At 43.5% G+C, this 19227-nt stretch overlaps 1 protein-coding gene across 1 annotated transcript; it reads right to left on the bottom strand.

Annotated features, from left to right (window-relative positions):
- Positions 1-3567: 3567 nt before the first annotated feature.
- Positions 3568-7179, bottom strand: LOC143775341 (uncharacterized). The gene is made up of 2 exons (XM_077263352.1): positions 7152-7179; positions 3568-7031 (listed from the first exon to the last, which is right to left on the bottom strand). The coding sequence occupies exons 1-2, from the start codon at positions 7157-7159 to the stop codon at positions 5393-5395; spliced, it is 1647 nt and encodes a 548-aa protein (XP_077119467.1). The 5' UTR covers positions 7160-7179; the 3' UTR covers positions 3568-5392.
- Positions 7180-19227: the final 12048 nt, after the last annotated feature.

Genomic DNA, 19227 nt, shown 5'->3' with positions numbered 1-19227 from the left:
TTTCGCCAAATTTCCATTTTTTTCACAAATAAAGGAAGTTAATATCAAAGAAATTTTACCACTATCATGAAGTACAATATGTCATGAGAAAATAATGTCAGAATCATCAGGATCGTTCCAAAATCGAAATTTGAAGCGTTCCAGAGTTATAACCTCATAAAGGGACAGTGGTCAGAATTGTAAAAATTGGCCCGGTCATTAACGTGCAAACCACCCTTGGGGGTAAAGGGGTTAAGTCTCCTCTCAGTCTTCTTTTTTGCAAGCTAAACATTCCCAAATCCTGTAACTGTTCCTCATAGCACATGGTTTGCAGACTGGTCACCATTCTGGTCGCTCTTCTCTGAACTTGCTCCAGTTTGTTGAAGTCTTTTTTTAAATGTGGTGCCCAAAACTGGACACAGTATTCCAGATGAGGTCAGACCAAAGAGGAGTAGAGGGCAATAATGACTTTGCGTGATCTAGACTGTATGCTTCTGTGAATACATCCCAGAATTGTATTTGCCTTTTTTGCTGCCGCATCACACTGTTGACTCATGTTCAGCTTATGATCTATTAGTATACCCAAGTCTTTTTCACATGTGCTGTTGCTTAGCCCTATTCCTCCCATTCTGTATATACTTTTTTCATTTTTGTTGCCCAGATGTAGTACTTTTTCCTATCTATCTATCTATCTATAGATCTATCTATTATCTATCTATCTATCTATACGTCTATCTAACTATCTATCAATATAACTATCTATCTATAGATCTATCTATAGATAGATATGTCAATAGATAGATGGATAGATAACTGTATCTATAGATAGACAGATAGATAGATAGATAGATAGATAGATAGATAGATATACAGTACAGACCAAAAGTTTGGACACACCTCATTTAAAGATTTTTCTGTATTTTCATGACTATGAAAATTGTGCATTCACACTGAAGGCCTCAAAACTATGAATTAACACATGTGGAATTATATACTTAACAAAAAAGTGTGAAACAACTGAAATTATGTCTTATATTCTAGGTTCTTCAAAGTAGCCACCTTTTGCTTTGATGACTGCTTTGCACACTCTTGGCATTCTCTTGATGAGCTTCAAGAGGTAGTCACCGGGAATGGTTTTCAATTCACAGGCAACAGCACATGTGAAAAAGACTTAGGTATAAACTTTTGGTTTGTACTGTATCTATATATACACTCACCGGCCACTTTATTAGGTACACCATGCTAGTAACGGGTTGGACCCCCTTTTGCCTTCAGAACTGCCTCAATTCTTCGTGGCATAGATTCAACAAGGTGCTGGAAGCATTCCTCAGAGATTTTGGTCCATATTGACATGATGGCATCACACAGTTGCCGCAGATTTGTCGGCTGCACATCCCAAAGATGCTCCATACAAGGCAGGATGGATCCATGCTTTCATGTTGTTTACGCCAAATTCTGACCCTACCATCCGAATGTCGCAGCAGAAATCGAGACTCATCAGACCAAGCAACGTTTTTCCAATCTTCTACTGTCCAATTTCGATGAGCTTGTACAAATTGTAGCCTCAGTTTCCTGTTCTTAGCTGAAAGGAGTGGTACCCGGTGTGGTCTTCTGCTGCTGTAGCCCATCTGCCTCAAAGTTCAACGCACTGTGCGTTCAGAGATGCTCTTAGGCCTACCTTGGTTGTAACGGGTGGCGATTTGAGTCACTGTTGCCTTTCTATCAGCTCGAACCAGTCTGCCCATTCTCCTCTGACCTCTGGCATCAACAAGGCATTTCCGCCCACAGAACTGCCGCTCACTGGATTTTTTTTCTTTTTTGGACCATTCTCTGTAAACCCTAGAGATGGTTGTGCGTGAAAATCCCAGTAGATCAGCAGTTTCTGAAATACTCAGACCAGCCCTTCTGGCACCAACAACCATGCCACGTTCAAAGGCACTCAGATCACCTTTCTTCCCCATACTGATGCTCGGTTTGAACTGCAGGAGATTGTCTTGACCATGTCTACATGCCTAAATGCACTGAGTTGCCGCCATGTGATTGGCTGATTAGAAATTAAGTGTTAACAAGAAGTTGGACAGGTGTACCTAATAAAGTGGCCGGTGAGTGTAGATAGATACAGATAGATAATAATATTGATAGATAATACCAAGCCCGATGTTTAGTAATAAACATAATAAAATGGTACATAAAGAGTTAAATAAAGACACACACATAAAATCTGCGTTAAGCAGGGGTCACACTTGAGAGAAACACGCACGAGTCTCGCACCTCAGTACTCGGCACTGACACCGGCACTCGGACTGGAGCATTCAGCTGCATAGAAATACATGCAGCCACACACTCCGGTCCTGAGTACCGGCGGCAGTGCCGGGTATTGAGGTGCGAGACTTGTGCGAGTTTCTCGCAAGTGTGCCCTTGGCCTTAAATGCAATATCTGTTTAATTTAAAAAAATGGCGTGGGCTCCCACACAATTTTCCACAACAGAGAGGTAAAGCCAGCGACTGGGGGCCAATGTTTATAGCCTACGAAGGGGTTAATACCCATGGAGCTTCCTAGGCTATTAATATCAGCCTGCAGCTGTATATTTAGCCTTTACTGGCTATGAAGATAGAGGGACCCCCCAAAAAACGACGTGAGGTCCCAATATAATTAATAGCCAGAAAAGGCTATGCAGACAGCTGCAGCTCATATTCATAGCCTAGGAAGGGACCATGGATATAGGCCCCCTGGCTGCAAACACCAGCTCACAGCTGCCCCAGAAATGGTGCATCTCTTAGATGCGCCAATTCCGGCACTTAGGCTGGTTTCACACTTGCGTTTTTGAACGCATGCGTTTTTTTAAAAAAACGCATGGTGCAAAAACGCATGTAAACGCATGTAAACGCTGCGTTTTTTTGACGCATGCGTTAAACGCGTGTGTCCAAAAAACGCAGCGTTTACACGCGTTTACATGCGTTTTTGCATGCGTTTGCGTTTTTTTAACATTTTTCCAAAAAAAAAATAAATAAATAAAAAAAAACCCAGACACAACCAATGGGAATAGAGAGGGCGTATATGATTGTCTCTCAATATATTGACCCTAGGGGAACAGAAATTTTCAGAGCTTGCTACTGTTTCCGGTGTCACGATGGATCTTTCTATGGATAACTTTTATTTCAAACTGGAGTTCAGCTTCAAGATTTTCATTGCCTGTGTTTTTGCTTGGGAGCAAGACCGAAACCGCCAAAGATGGAGAAGGAGACAGCGTCGGCGTTTTTGGAGGCACCCCATCATTGAAGTGCGTGAGAGCCGTGGAGCATATCACACGCTCTATGCGGAGCTGAATGCCAACCCGGAGAAATTCCAGGATTATACCAGAATGTCTCAAGATTCTTTCCGGGATTTACTGGCTCGTGTTGAAGGATCCATAAGGCGACAGGACACACGGCTCCGTAGAGCGATTCCACCTGAGGAACGTCTGTTAGTGACATTACGGTACGTTCCTAAACTAAACCAATGACCGTCAACTTTGTTGTTATGACATATTTTCTATGTTTTTTTTTTTTTATTATTTTTTTTTTTTTAAAACACACCATTAGAACCGATTTTTAATTTTTTTTGTTTTTGTTTCTTTTTCTTCTAGATTTCTTGCCACAGGAGAGAGTTTATCTTCCCTGCACTTCCAATATCGCCTTGGAATCTCAACCCTCTCCGGAATTGTTGTGGACACCTGTCGTGCGTTATGGAATGCACTCCGTGAGGAGTTTATACCCGTACCCACCGTGGACATGTGGCGGGAAATTTCAACTACATTTTTGAACGTGTGTGATTTCCCAAACTGTTTAGGGGCGGTGGATGGAAAGCACATCCGCATTGTCAAACCGGCCAGAACCGGATCTGAGTTTTATAATTATAAAAAATATTTTTCGGTAGTGCTTATGGCAATAGCGGATGCGGAGTGTCGCTTCATCGCCGTGGATATTGGAGCTTTTGGCCGTGGCAATGATTCCCAAACCTTCAAGAGCTCGGATATGGGCCGTCGGTTGTATGGCAACAATTTTAATTTTCCCCCTCCACAGCCTCTCCCCAACACTCAAGGCCCACCGCTGCCATTTGTTATGGTTGGGGATGAGGCCTTCCAAATGTGTGAAAATCTCCTGAAGCCCTATTCTAGTAGGGACTTGGACCACACTAGAAGAATATTCAACTACAGACTGACCAGGGCCAGAAGAACCGTAGAGTGCAGCTTTGGCATTCTTGTTGCTAAATGGCGCATTCTTGCAACAGCCATCAATCTAAAAGTGGAAACAGTGGACGAGGTGGTCAAAGCCTGTGTGGTGCTACACAATTATATAATGGCTAAGGAGCGACCCCACATTGAACTTGATGAACCTGTTGCACACCCATTGCCTGATTTTCAGCATCACCCGATGCGGTCAACTGCAGCCGTTGGTCTTATGCGGGACCAATTTGCGGCCTATTTTGTGTCCGATATTGGACGTGTGTCATGGCAGGACAATGTTGTTTAAATGTCCTGTTGTATGTTTATGTTTACCAATTATTAAACACTGATAAACATTTTTCTAATTAATAAACTTTTTTGTGTTCACCATGTCTAATATCTTTTTCCTGTCTAAACAAAGGTTGACCAAAGATGGGCAGTAGATATGTATATCATATTTTGTAATCCAAAACCAGGAGTGGGTGATAGTTGTTGAGGTAATAAATTTTAAATTTTTCATCGTAATTTACCTATGTTGCACTCCCTATTTTGGTTTTCAAAGAATGATATAAACCACGGGCCCCATACTTATAATAATGGTACAAAATTTTTAATTATTTTTATTTATTAATTCTAATATTGTTGACGTCATTGCGTCAAGACTGTCACGGTCTCTATATCCATCAAGTCAAGTGTAAGCAATAATAAATTCATGATAAACATATACATGATCATGAATTCACAATTTCTTACACCTGGCCTGGTGAGCATAGATATGTAGAGTGTGAGAACACTTGTCCCATCTGTTTGACAACCATTGTCACATAATGAGCTATATAGAATATGGTGAATATACAAGGCAGTAATCAACTTAATCGGTCAGGTATATATTTTGACATATGACCGTTTCAGTTAATTTCTGAACTTGATTTCCACCATTTTCTCTTTGTACAGTGACACTACACTAGGTACAAAAATAAAAGAGTATGGAAATAAATACTATTTTTTTGGCCAACTCATATCTGTATACTAAAGAAACACATATAGATGTTGTCTTGTATTTTATACTACTGGAGATATGTGTAGGCCAAAAGAATAAGTGTGTGATGAAGTTTATTGGTGTGTATTGAGAGAGGTGATAGACACAATAAACCAAACATAATTTTTTCAAATAAACTTTTTTTTTATTGAGGAAAAAGAAAACAAATTTATTTTTTGGTACCGCGCCGGGTTGAACCACGCCGGCTTGGGGTTGAGTAACGTAACTGGGGGGTATTCAGAACTGAAGCCTGGCTCACCATGGAGGAGGCAGAGGTGGCAGGAGAATGGGCAACAAAACTTGAAGGGTCTGGAAGTTCGGGGATGGGGCTTAAAACATGAGGGGCTTGAGACACACTGGAATGTTGAGACACATCGGTAGGTGATGGGGGAGGAATAATCAAAGTTTTTTGTTTTTTATGCGTTTTGCCAGTTTTACGTTGGGTTTTCCGGGTTGGGGGAAGTCTTCTTGGGCTATGTTGTACAGTGTGGGCGGGAGACACGTCAGGACCCGGCTCCACACAGTCAGTCTCCATTGTGGAGCGCTCGGCAATGTCTGAGTCCAATGGGGGGAAAGATAAACTCACGCCTGGGTCCTGGTGCCTCGTTGGGGGTGGGGAAACAAAAACCCTTCCAGGATCCTGGTGCCTCGTTGGGGGGGGGGGGGAAACAAATCCCATAACAGTGTCCTGCTGCATTGCTGGTGGGGGGGAACATAAAGCCATGGATGTGTCCTGCTGCATCAGGGTGGGTCCTGCCTGGAAAGGTATGGCTTGGTCGTGCTGCATCATGGGGGGCCCGGTGCGATACGCCATGGATGGGTCCTGCTGCATCGGGGGGTTTCCTGCCAGGAAAGCAACGCCTCGGTCCTGCTGCATCGGGGTGGGTCCGGTCCGGTATGCAACGCCTCGGTCCTGCTGCATCGGGGTGGGTCCGGTCCGGTATGCAACGCCTCGGTCCTGCTGCATCGGGGTGGGTCCGGTCCGGTATGCCAGGCCTCGGTCCTGCTGCATCTGGGGTGGGCCGGTCCGATATTGCATGGATGGGTCCTGCTGCATCGGGAGGGTGCCGGCCCGATAAGCCATGCCAGGGTCCTGCGTCCTCGTGGTGTCAGCGGAGGAGGTCCAAGCCGGAGCAGCGGTCGTCACGGTGGTGGCGGTGGGATGTCCAACAGCACTCGTCATCGTGTTGGCGCTGTAGTGGAGTACACCTGTAGAGGGAATAGAGGTGGCCGTGCAGTGGTATGCAGCAGAGGTAGGAATAGTGTTTACTTGTGACAGTGACGGCACAGTTGGATAGGCCGCCACATTACGACTCTGACTCTGCTGCATAGCCTGCACAAAAGCAACATTGCAGGCCTGCATCACACTCAGCTGGAGATCAGGGCTAAGGTGTTCCGACATGCCCTCTAGGATTTGATTGAAAAAATGCTGAGCTGGCTTATTGAGGTCGGCTTTCAATTGATCAACGCTTTTGGCGACATCCTGGATGCGGCAATTTAAGAGATTATGGTTCGCATCCATTCTGTCACCTAAAGCCTTGATAGCATCATGTAAAACCGAGCTCAAGTGTAAAAACTCGGGCATGAGGGACCTATCCGAAGCCCTCTGTCGCTGCCGGGATGAGCCCGCCAAAATGGGTGCAGCGAAAGAGGACTGCGAAAGGGGAAGACCTGATGGGCCAGCCCCCTGGTCTCCAGTGAGTGTGGAAGACCCACCTGGTGCTGCGCTGCTGGATGGCTGGGACGGGTCCGTGGCTTCCGGCTGAAGGACCGCTCCAGCACCTGTGGCGACAGTCGTGCAGTGTGTGCTGTGAAAAAACAAAACAGAAAATTAATACCAAACTACAACAAGACGGTACATCCTGTGGAATTAAAAGTGACAGATTATGTCAATGCAATACAACCGGAGGCATGTGAGAAATACTTACGTTCTCATGAGAAGGACCGGTCTCAGGAAGGCCAACACATGGTGGTATTTGTAGAGCCGGTGCCTTGCTCCGGAACCACTAGCTGCACTCTTCTCTGCACGTAGGTCACAGTTGAAGCGGTCCTTCATGGAACGCCAACGTGTCCTTACTTTTTCCACTGTGAAATAACAATAAAATATAATGGTCAGAATAAGAACTTTTGGCCGTGCTCTTGTGACTGTGTGTGATGACAGAAACTACGAAAAGTTTCTTTCATCACACACAGTCAAGAGAGCATGGCCAAGGTCTGTTGCTTCACACTACCGTGCAATACTTACCAAATGCATTACGGACCCGTGGCGTGGAATTCTCCCAGCCATCCCACAACGCTTGGGCCACCTCACTCCACAAACGACGGAGAACACTATTGACGGCGTGCTGTTTATCCCGGCTGTCCCACAACGGGACTCGCTCCTGGACCAGACTGATCAGCAGGTCATTATCAATCCGGTCGTCGTCCCGTTGTGAAACCTAAAATTAAAACAAAATCATTTAAGTTTGCTCAACCACATTTGTAAAAAATAAGACACGAAGATGAGAAAGGGCAGGAATATGAAAGACAACTTTCAGAAAAGGATGATATAAGAAATATGTATAGAAAAACAAGGGTACAGAAAGGAAGTTAAAAGAATATTACAATAAGGACAGTCTGCCTGGTATACATACCCGCTGCCGTCTTCCACCTGGACCTTGACTCCGCTGCTCAGTACCTCTCTGTCCCTCTGTTGAAGTGCTCTATAAAATTAAAAAAAAAAAATTGCCTCATGTGTCGATGTGACAGTCAATACTTACCAAGCTGACGTACAAAAAACATACCTCGCTCACGTGATCCACTTCTGATTGACGTGGCTGGAACTCCTCATCAGACGAGGAAACCGGAGAAGACATTCTGATGCGTGTTGAAAGAAAAAAAATAGAAGAAATTAGGAGATGTAGATCCAAAAAATTGAAAATGAATGCATTGGCTAGGATATACTCACATTGCTCTGTGTCTTGTCCAAGAATGCGTCCGGGCAGGGTGCTGTCTTCTTTGGAGTCTGATGAGAAGTGACCAGAAACTTCCCCCCACCTTCCCTTTATAACCTTGCTGCTATGGGAGAGTCTTATCAGTGTCTAGACATCTTTATCTACAGTTAATTCAGTGGTGCCAAAAAAAACGCATGCGTCAAAAAAACGCATGCAAACGCATGCAAACGCATGTCAAAAAAAACGCATGCGTCTCCATTGACTCCAATGCATTTTTTTGTCCAAAAAAAACGCATGTAAACGCATGCGTTTTTTTAGGAAAAAAAAACGCCCCTCAAAATACTACAAGTTGCATTTTATAAAATGAACGCATGCAGTTAAAAAACGCATGCGTTCACAAACGCGTGCAAACGCGTACACCAAAAAACGCATGCGTTTTCAATGTTAAATATAGGGGAAAAAAACGCATGCGTTTTTTTGGTAAAAAACGCAGCGTTCAAAAACGCAAGTGTGAAAGCAGCCTTAGCCTCCCTCTTCCCACTGCCCTGTAGTGGTGGCATATGGGGTAATATTTGTGGGGTTGATGTCACCTTTGAATTGTAAGGTGACATCAAGCCGGCTTAATAATGGAGAGGTGTCAATAAGACACCTTTCCATTACTAATCTTATAGATGTTAAAGGATTACATAAACACACAGCCAGAATAAAGTATTTTAATGAAATGAAACACTACAGTTTGCCATCTTTATTCTTTATTTATTATTGTTCTCCCAATCCATGCGACGCCCTCGATCTCCTGCAAAAGAATAAAAAATAATAAACCAACACAAATACTCCCTGGTCCGATGTAGTCCATTTAATAATGACTGTCCCATGACGATCTCCCCTATAGAACAGTCACATCAGGAGATGTGACTGCTCTATAGACATCCGGTGACACACTGACAGGAGGTAATGGCTCCTGCAATGTTATCACTGAGGGTTCAATGAGTTCATTGCTCTAATTTTACAGCACTGCTGTGTGAGAACTTTCCCACCCAGCGGTGCGGCAAGTGACAGTATGAACTCTGTTGAACTCACGGTGGCGGAGGGATACAGTGCGGAGGATTATTTCCTGTCACTGTATCGCCGAAGCCGTGGAGAGCGGTCACATCTGCCGATATGACAGCTCTCCACGGGAGATCTTCATGGGACACTCATTATTAATTGGATTACATCGGAACAGGGAGTATACTGTTGGTTTATTATTTTATTTTTTTTTACAGGTGATCGAGGGCGTAGGGAACTAGGTGACTGGTGAGTATGTACTCTATGTGTGTATGCGTTTTTGGTTTGTTTTTTTTACACAGTAGCCGGATGATGGGACCAACATCGGCTAGCTGTCACTTTGTCAGGCATAGCCAGATGGGACTAGTAGTCCCATCGGACGATGCCTGCCAACACACACACACACACAGCCCTGCACACACACAAACACCTGCACACAGCCATGCAGACCCCCGCAGACACACACACAAACACCCGCACACAGACATGCACATCTTCTCCGCACACACAGTCTCCGCCCACACACTCTTCCTCCTCACAATCTGCAGCGTTTTCTCACACCCAACTCCGCAGCAAAACTGCAGATCTTTTTAAACCTGTGGTTTTGCTGTGGATTTGACTGAATCAATGGAAGTTAGTGATTGCAGAAATGCTGCAGATCCGCAAAAAGAATTGATATGCTGCTAATCCACGCATTTTTTTCCGCAGCATGTGCACAGCAATTCTCAATTTCCTATTGATTAACATTGGTTGTGCACTACACTGCGGATTTGAAGCAATTCCGCGCGTCCAAAAACGCTGCGGAAACGCATCAAAATCTGCAACGTGTGCACATAGCCATAAAAAGCTTTTAAAAACTTTGTAGGCTTCCATTTCTCAGCCTTACAGTGTTGTGTCGTCTGTAAACATTTCTGTGATCTCTAAAACTGATAAAAATTTGAAACATTTTACTGGATTGAATTTCATTGTCATCCATACACTTTTGCATTCTAACTGTTGCAATACTGTGGAGTAAACTCACAAAAACAGCTGCAGGTGACATTTTTTTTTTCTTTTATTAAAAACAAACTTGGTTTCAAGAGACCTAGCAATTACAAAATGCGTAAGGCGTGTGCTAACGGGTGGGTAAGTGGAGGTGCTTATAATGGTGCACGCAGACGCTGAGGATGTGCTGGAGCACAAGAAATACGCCCATCCATGACACATAGGTTCCTGTCCCACTTTGCAGGGAGGCACGGTGCAGCACTTCTGAAGCCAGAGCAGTGCAAACAGGTTGTTGGTTTGATAGCAACAGGCTTGGCAGCACTGCACAGTCTTCCACACGGTCCAGTCTCACCAGCCTAAAGTCTGGATCACTTAATTCTCCCACCATGTTGAGTCCCAAGATACTAGTGATCCCACGCTAGGGCACTCAAAGGAGCTCTTTACCACAACATTTCTTGATTGTAGCCTCTCAACCTGCACGCTCCAAGAGGCAAAGGAGAATATACTTTTTAGTGATGCACAAAACTTAGAGCGGTCTCAGCCACAAGAGCATGATAATGGGGAATGGCAAATTTGAGATAAGGAGGAAGATGATGATGAGACACAGTTATTGCTAAGTCTTGTTGTTGTTAAGTCACAAAGTCAGGAGAACCAGGGTGCGGTGGTGGAAGATGAGGTGGTGGATGACGAAGTCACCAAGCCAACCTGGGAAGCTGGCATACAGCGTGAGGCCAGCAGCACTGAGGGGGAGAAATTGTCTGCACCAAGACAGACAGGAAGAGTCATCGGGGTGACTAGAGTTAGAATGGAGGCAACTGTTGCACAGAGCACCAACAATTCCGAATTTCTCCATCACAGATTTAGATGTTCCCCAGTCTGGTACTTTTATTTACAGTGAGAATTCTGATACAAACAAAATGGTTATTTTTCACCAGTACCATGCAAAGATCAGCTGGGGACTGACCTCTAAGAACCTAACCACTACCAGCATGATCAGACATAATATCATCTAAGTACCCGATTCTGTGGGCCGAATGACTGGGTGCATGATTGGTGCCATCGGTAGACACCACTGCCTCTTCCCCTGTGCTAGCTGCTTCCAAATCCCCGGCCCAAAACACTGGCGCAGATGCCTCCTGCCCTGCATCTATCCTTGCACTTTAATACTTACCATCATCAGGCACTTCCAAATCCTTGTTCCTGCACAGCGTTCAGCTGTCCCTACTCCAGGCCTTCAAACAAAAGACAAAGTTGTAAGCCACTCACCCACAGGCTCAAATGCTAGACGGGCACATTTCCAGGCTGCTTGCCTTGGAAATGTTGTTGAATAGGCTTGGTGACACTGAAGATTTCCACCGATTCATGGTGGCAGCTGTCCCTTGGTACTTGGTCCCCAGTCGTTACTTTTTCTCCTGTTGTGGTATCCCTGCCTTGTACCAACACGTGTCCAGGAACATCACCCGTGCCCTTACCAATGCAATTACTGGGATTATCCACCTAACAACCGACAAGTGGAAAAGGGTTTGTGGACAGGGACGCCATATTTCCCTGACAGCACACTGAGTGAACATTGTGGAGGTTGGGGCCCAGACGCACCCTGGCACGACACATGCGCTCTCGGCACTGAGGATTACTGGCCCTACTTCTATCAGGGTTTGCTCCACCTCCTACATCAGTTCTTGCACCCCTTCCTGCTTTTCCTCATGCTCCATCTCTGATGTTCACATCAGCTGAAAGCTGGAAGCTCTTCAGCACTGCCTCAGTGAAGCTGCAACAGGCTGTCATGAAGCTAATTTGTCAAGGAGACGAAACGCACATCGTGGCAGAGTTATTGAAAAGAATAACAGACCAGATAGATCTTAGGCTCTCACAGCTGAACCTCCAACAAGTCATGGTCATGTGTGATAATGGCTATAACCCTGTGGTGGCTGTGAAGCTTGGCAAGCTTACACACATACCATGTTTGGCCCACGTGCTCAACTTGGTAGTTTTCTGAAAACCTACTCAGATGTGCCAGAGCTTCTGCTCAAGGTACGTCGCTTCAGCACCCATTTACGAAAGTCAGCCACAGCAGCAGCGCATGCAAGTGCCCCTACCTGGATGGGCTGAAAAGGGGAATGAGGAGGAAAAGATAGAGAAAGAGATGGAGAGTAGTCATCATGGTGGAGACAGGGAAGTGTTGGCTGTAGGGACCTTGGCACATATGGCAGACTTTATGTACCGCTGCCTTTCCCGTGACCCTCGCATTACATTCATTTTGCACAAAAAAAGAGTACTGATTGTTCACACTGCTAGACCCATGATACAAGGAGAACTTTGCATCTCTTCTTCCTAAGGAGTAGAGGTATTCTAAAATGGTGCTTAACCAGAAGGCCATTGTGGAAAATATGTTGCAAAAATTCCCATCAGATAATGCTAGCGGCAGGCGGCAAGCTTGCTTGCCAAACCAAGGAGGAGAGGCGAGAGATACACACAGCAGAGGCAGGGGTACACTGGACCCCCTGGACAATTTTGATCTATTACTATGGGCATATAGGTAATAGAATGGTTAAACCAGTCTTACCGGTATGCCTCATAGCTGCAGTGTAGATCTTGAGAAATTCATTTTTAATGTTATATATGCTAATGATTTCTTACAAGCTCCGGGGCGTGTGGTATCTGAAAGAAATCACTACCTCCTGACTTCATTATAATAGTACCCCGGTCCCATCAGCGTCACACTGACCTGTTCGGCGCTGTAATCCCATGCCTGCATGCACGCGGTTATGCAAACCCTGTCCCCCTCCTCTGGGCAGTGTCTCCATTGATCTTCTGCGCAGGCAACAGCGAGCCTCTGCTACTGTGCAGTGACTCACCGGGTATCATTATAATGAAGATGCTGATTATTGCTGCTCACCATCTTGGTCGAGTCCTCAAATTTTTGGGAACCATACAGATGTCAGATATCCATGCCCACTCATCAGCTCTTATGTGCGGAGGCTGACTGGAATACCGACGGGCATGGTGCAGTTGGTATTCAACTATTGCCCTTTGCTGCTCACAAAGCCTTGCCAACATATGTAACGTTGAGTTCCAATGAGTGGTGACAATGCACACCAGTTGGAGAGTTGGAAGTTACAAACCCTGTTGCCACACTGCCAGGGCAGCAGCAGCTGCAGCTGACTTACGGAAATGGGAACATGTGGCGTACTTTCACAAGTAGCTCAGGCAGATCTGGGTAGGTTTTGAGAAACCGCTGAACCACTAAGTTGAGCACGTAGGCCAAGCATGGCACGTGTGCAAGGTTGCCAAGCTTCAGAGCTGCCACCAGGTTATGGCCATTGTCACACACGACCATGCATGGTTGGAGGTTCAGGGGCAAGAGCCAGAAATCAGTCTTGGCTGTTAGACCTTTCAACAACTCCACAGCAGTGTGCGGTTTGTCACCTAAGAAGATTAGCTTCAGCAGAGCATGTTGCCCCTTAGCCATGGCAGTGCTGCAGTTCTTCCAGCTTGTGATTGATGTTGTTCATGTTTTTGAGATGGAGGGTGAGGAGGAGGTACAGGAACTACTGTAAAAGGTGGGGCAACCCTGATTGAACCAGGTTTGCAATCCTCGGGGTCGGTAGTACGTGTTCCATCCCAGGGTCCGATTGGGTACCGGCTTTCACAATGTTCACCCAGTGTGCTGTCAGGGAAATATAGCATCCCTGACCTCAAGCACTTGTCCACGTATCTGTGGTTAAGTGGACCTTCCCAGTAGCAGCGTTGGTCAGGGCATAGCTGATGTTATGGGACACGTACTTGTGTAAGTATGTCGCACCGGGAGAAATACTTGCAGCTGGGGACTGAGTACAGAGGGACTGCCGCTGCCATGAAGTTGCAGAAAGATTCCATCTCCACAAGCCTAAATGGCAATATTTCCAGGGCAAGCAGTCTGGAAATGTGGCCGTTTAGTATTTTGGCCTGTGGGTGGGTGGCTGCATTTTAACACTTGTGTATGAACAGTTGTGTTCCCAGGACTGGGGTAGGGACAACTGAACGCTGCACTGGGACAAGGAAGTGGATGTGGTTGCTGATGGTGGTTGCAAGGATGCAACAACAGGTTCAGGGTGGCACAACAGTAGCACGATAAATACTGTATAAAATTGCACTGCTGAAAAAATTGCAGTATTACAATGCCAGCAAAATTTTCCCACTTCAGATGGGCTTTTTATACTTCAGTATCAATATAGCAATGCTATTTGTAACCAAACAATGTTTTTTTGTTTTGGAGGTACAACTGTAGCACAATGAATGCCATGTAAAATTTCACTACTGAAAAAATTATAGTGTTACAATGCAAGCAAAATTTGCCCACTTCAGATGGCTATCTTAGCAGTATCAAGACAGCGATGCTATTTCTAACCAAATAATGTTGTTTTTTATTTGCAGGCACAAATGTAGCCCAATAAATACTGTATAAAATTTTACTGTTGAACAAAAATTGCAGTATTACCATGCCTGTCCCTTACCATATGTCTTGCCAATATTAAATTGCAAATTATATCCCTGTTGAGAAAACGTTGCAGCATTACAATGCCAGAAAAATTTGCCCACTTCAGATGGATGTGTTAGACTGCAGTATCAATGCAGTGACAATTTTTTTGCGTGGTTTGAGACATAACTGGAGCACGATAAATGGGGTATAAAATTTCACTGCTGGAAAAAAAACTCACAGTATTGCTATTGTAGGAAATTTTGCACACTTCAGATGGACTAGTTACACTGCTGGAGCAACATAGTGATGCTACTGAGATCCAGCCTCATCTGGCTATATGCTTTTGACTCACAACTGCTGAGGTAAAAATAGTGTATAATATTTCCCTGCTCATAACAATTTGTAGGATTAAGAGCAAAAAGAATATTATTAGCCCTGAGAGTTTTGGTATGAGTTGCAGGCTGCAGCATAAAGGACTTGTAATTCACCCTTTCCTGTCCTACATGATCCCTTCAGCACAATCTCTCCCTAAGTGCTGCTACCAGCAGTATTAATATTGATTATCATTAGCTCTAAGAAGAACTGTTGTTGTACTTAGAAGAAATGTTAATGTGGTTGAATCCCTGGTTAATATAATTTGTCCCGCTTTCACCAGCACCACTTTCTGCTCTGCCTGTTTCCAGGGTACAGTGTGAGGAGCATACCATCACGGGTCTTATATAGACCTGATGATGTTATGCAGCCAGCCAAGCACAGTAATGCCTCAACCAAAATGGCTACAGCATTATAGTGACTAGCAGGCAATCCCCACATGTTTATTGGCTGTCCGATCGAGCATTAAGAAAATACTTGCCGAGTAACAAGCATCTCGAGCACACTGATGTTCGAGCGAGTAACGAGTTGTGATAATGCTAACGCTAATAGTAAAGCAATACCTGGCTGACAAAACTAGCGTACTCCTTAATTCCTCTGCAACATACATCTATTGGGTCTCAAAACAGGACAAATGGCATGAGCTGTCCCTCCATGCCTTGAAGGTCTTATGCTGCCCTGTTGTTAGCGTCTTGTCTGGGTGGGTTTGAGTGGTGCCACCGGGGGGGCCATAACAGGCAGCAGAAAGAGCTGACAGGCTCGCTCTGATAACAATGAACAAAACCTGGATTAGACCCAAATTTTCCTCACCACCAGATGACAGCAGCACATAAACTGTTTTTAATGTTCAATATTTGAAAGAGACCCACAAGTTGTTACCTTTTAGGGTCTATGGATGACTGAATGACCCTACTTATAGTTTTTTCCTGGCTTTGCACTTTGTGCAAAAAAATTAATTAACATGATCGCTAAACAGCGTAACGAGAAAAAAATTCAAAACGGGTGATCAAAAGATCATATCTACACCAAAATGGTATCAATAAAAAGTTAGCATGGCAGGCAAAAAATAAGCCCTCATCCAGCCCCAGATCACGGAAAATGGAGATGCTACAGGTCTCGGGAAATTACACCATTTTTTTAACCAAATATTTGATTTTTTTTTCACCACTTAAATAAAAAAGAACCTAGAACCTAGACAAGTTCGGTGTCTATGAACTCGTAACGACCTGGAGAATCATAATAGAAGAAAAAAGTTACTGTATGTCTCTGTGAAAAAGGGGAGGAAAAAAACGAAAATGCAAAAACTGAAATACCTCTGGTCGTTAAGGGGTGAAAGGTGTGCTGATGATTCCAAGAGGAGATCTGTCAGCTTTTTGTACATGTTTTCTTAGTAAATATTTGTATTCCCAATAAAATAGCAATTTTGGAACATCTCCGCACTGTGCCATTAGTCTGGTATCTCTCTTGGAAATTAATGAAGAAATTGACAACTGCACAACTTGACTACTAATAATATCCTATTATTGCCCAGTGTTATATTATATGCATTTATATCCTAAATGCACTTCCGCCTTTTATTTATAAAAGGCACCAAGACCTGCACTCCTGTCACTAAGAGAATGGTCGAAAGCTGTCAGCAATGAAGTGCCACTGTTTGCTAAAATATTACATATAAACCATTGGCCCATATAACGATGCTCAAAAGAAGCCATTCATCATCCAAGTCATTGGATTTGGAGCATATTTAGTAAGTTGATCATTTCTTTGGACCATCAGAGTTCCTGAATCAGTAAATGTTGGTGTCAGGGAATAAAAAATACTTCCTAAAAGTTTGTGCTCTGAGCACTCCACATTTGATGATTAAAAGGCTGATGACGTCAGAAAGTTGTAAGAATGAATAGGTGGCAGCAGCTGAGACTCGGTTCATATGAGAGGCCCCTCGGACTAAGCCGAACACATAAACACAAATAAACACTCATTACTTCTCTGCATCAATTGAACAATACCAGCTTGAGAATATCTTTAAAGGGGGCCTATGTTGAAAGGAACCAGATGCTCTGTTCTCCAGGGTTTGTATGGGGAAGTAACTAGTGGTCCACTACTTCTAGATAGAAACATGTGTTTGCTATGTACAGAGAAGGGCAGCATACTCAGCTCCCACTCCAATTACAGGAAACAGGATGGCATCAATTTACTACACATAAAATGTTACATAGACCAAAGCAGGATGACTTGAAAAGTCATTTAAGTAAAGTTTATATGATCACTATACAATAAGATCACCCTACACCATTGGCTTTTCCTCTGGTCCACCTAAAGAGAAACTCCAGTTAGGCTAGTTGCACAAATGTTTTTTTGGTCATGCGACTTGTCTGAATTGCTCTTGTGTGACAGGTATATATGTAGAGAGACAGACATATTTTATGTTCAGGTATCCCTCATAACTTTGCATTCTAAGATGAAGGTAAATCTTAATTGATTTTTCTAGATTAGAAACTTCACTAGGCAGTAATATGTAGAAGAAAATCTCCAGCGATGGTGATTAAAAATCATATAGCAGACAGATTCACATGGGATCTACAAAAACCAACGCGTTTCTGAGTGTAGCCTTAATCATGGTATGAAAGAAGTGAATGTACAGAGGTATTAAGTACATTTGGATTCTGGTCACATGTATAGCATCCAATCATGGGAAATTGTAAGATTGTAGTTCCAACATACTAAGTTGAAAAGAATATACAATGATAATGAAAATACAAATAAGGCATCAAAAGAGAAACATTCTTAATTGTAATATTAGGTCTTGTCTCACGGTTAAACCTGATGGGGCTTTGGTTTCTGAGATAAAAATCCAGTAGGATTCTCTGTTGAAGATTTTTCCTTTTAGATCTCTTCCCCTAATTGGCCTCGACACCCATTTACTACCTGAAAATTTTAGGGCAGAGAAAGATATCTCCTTTGTGCACATGCAAAAAATGTTTAGACAGCTGAAATATTAACCGCACTTGAATTCACGGCAGCAGACCTGTGCCTTCTAATACGTTTTTTAAGAGGACCTGTAGTGCACCCTACATATTGCATCTTGCATAAAGTACATTCTACTAGATAGACAACATTGGATCTACAACAATTAATGAAGGTGATGATGAGAAAACTCCGTCGATTACACTGGTCAACAGCATTTTTGGTGCCAAAGATATTTCATCGAATTTAGGGTATTTTTGGGGTGCTGATTCTGAATATGTCATCAGTTTTGCCAGATTGGCTCAAGTTTTTGAGATTTTTGGTATCTTATTTATAGCACTTGTTGGTAAATGCGACGCATCATCTCATTAATTTCTTTGGATTAGTACTTGAACTGAGCAGTTCTCAATATAGTTTTGTGTTAATTAGTGAACTAAAAGTTTGTTCATAGCTTGATTTTTGCACTAACTTTATGTTGTTGTCTGTTTTCCAGTGAAAAGTATGAACTCATCAAGAAGAAGTTGTCTTAACGATCCAGACTCATTCGGTTACATTTGTGGTGAATACACTGCCAAAACATAGAAGAAACATAACAGACTTCGTAAAAAAAAGTGTATTTTGCCTGTTTTGGGGTTATGCTTGGGGACCAAGACAAGTTTTGGGCACCACACATAGTGTGCAAAGCATGTATCGAATTATTACAAAAATGGAGCAAAGGACAAAGAAAAAGCTTCAAATTTGGTGTTCCAATGGTGTGGAGAGAGCCAAAAAATCATCATGATGACTGTTATTTATGGTAAACACAGGTACAGGCACATCTTCACAATGAGGGACAGGCCTTCTTGCAGATTCCATGTTACTCCCATTTTCGTTTCTTATGCTTATTGAATCCTTGCACTTGCACTGCACAGAAATAACAGTCATCATGATGATTTTTTGGCTCTCTCCACACCATTGGAACACCAAATTTGAAGCTTTTTCTTTGTCCTTTGCTCCATTTTCGTAATAATTCGATACATGCTTTGCACACTATGCAAAACTTGTCTTGGTCCCCAAGCATAACCCCAAAATAGGCAAAATACACTTTTTTTACGAAGTCTGTTATGTTTCTTCTATGTTTTGGCAGTGTGTATTCACCACAAATGTAACAGAATGAGTCTGGATCGTTAAGACAACTTCTTCTTGATGAGTTCATGCTTTTCACTGGAAAACAGACAACAACATAAAGTTAGTGCAAAAATCAAG

Source organism: Ranitomeya variabilis, chromosome 5 (genome assembly GCF_051348905.1).
Source record: "Ranitomeya variabilis isolate aRanVar5 chromosome 5, aRanVar5.hap1, whole genome shotgun sequence".
Lineage (NCBI taxonomy): Eukaryota > Metazoa > Chordata > Amphibia > Anura > Dendrobatidae > Ranitomeya > Ranitomeya variabilis.
This window is presented reverse-complemented; position numbering and strand designations above follow the sequence as displayed.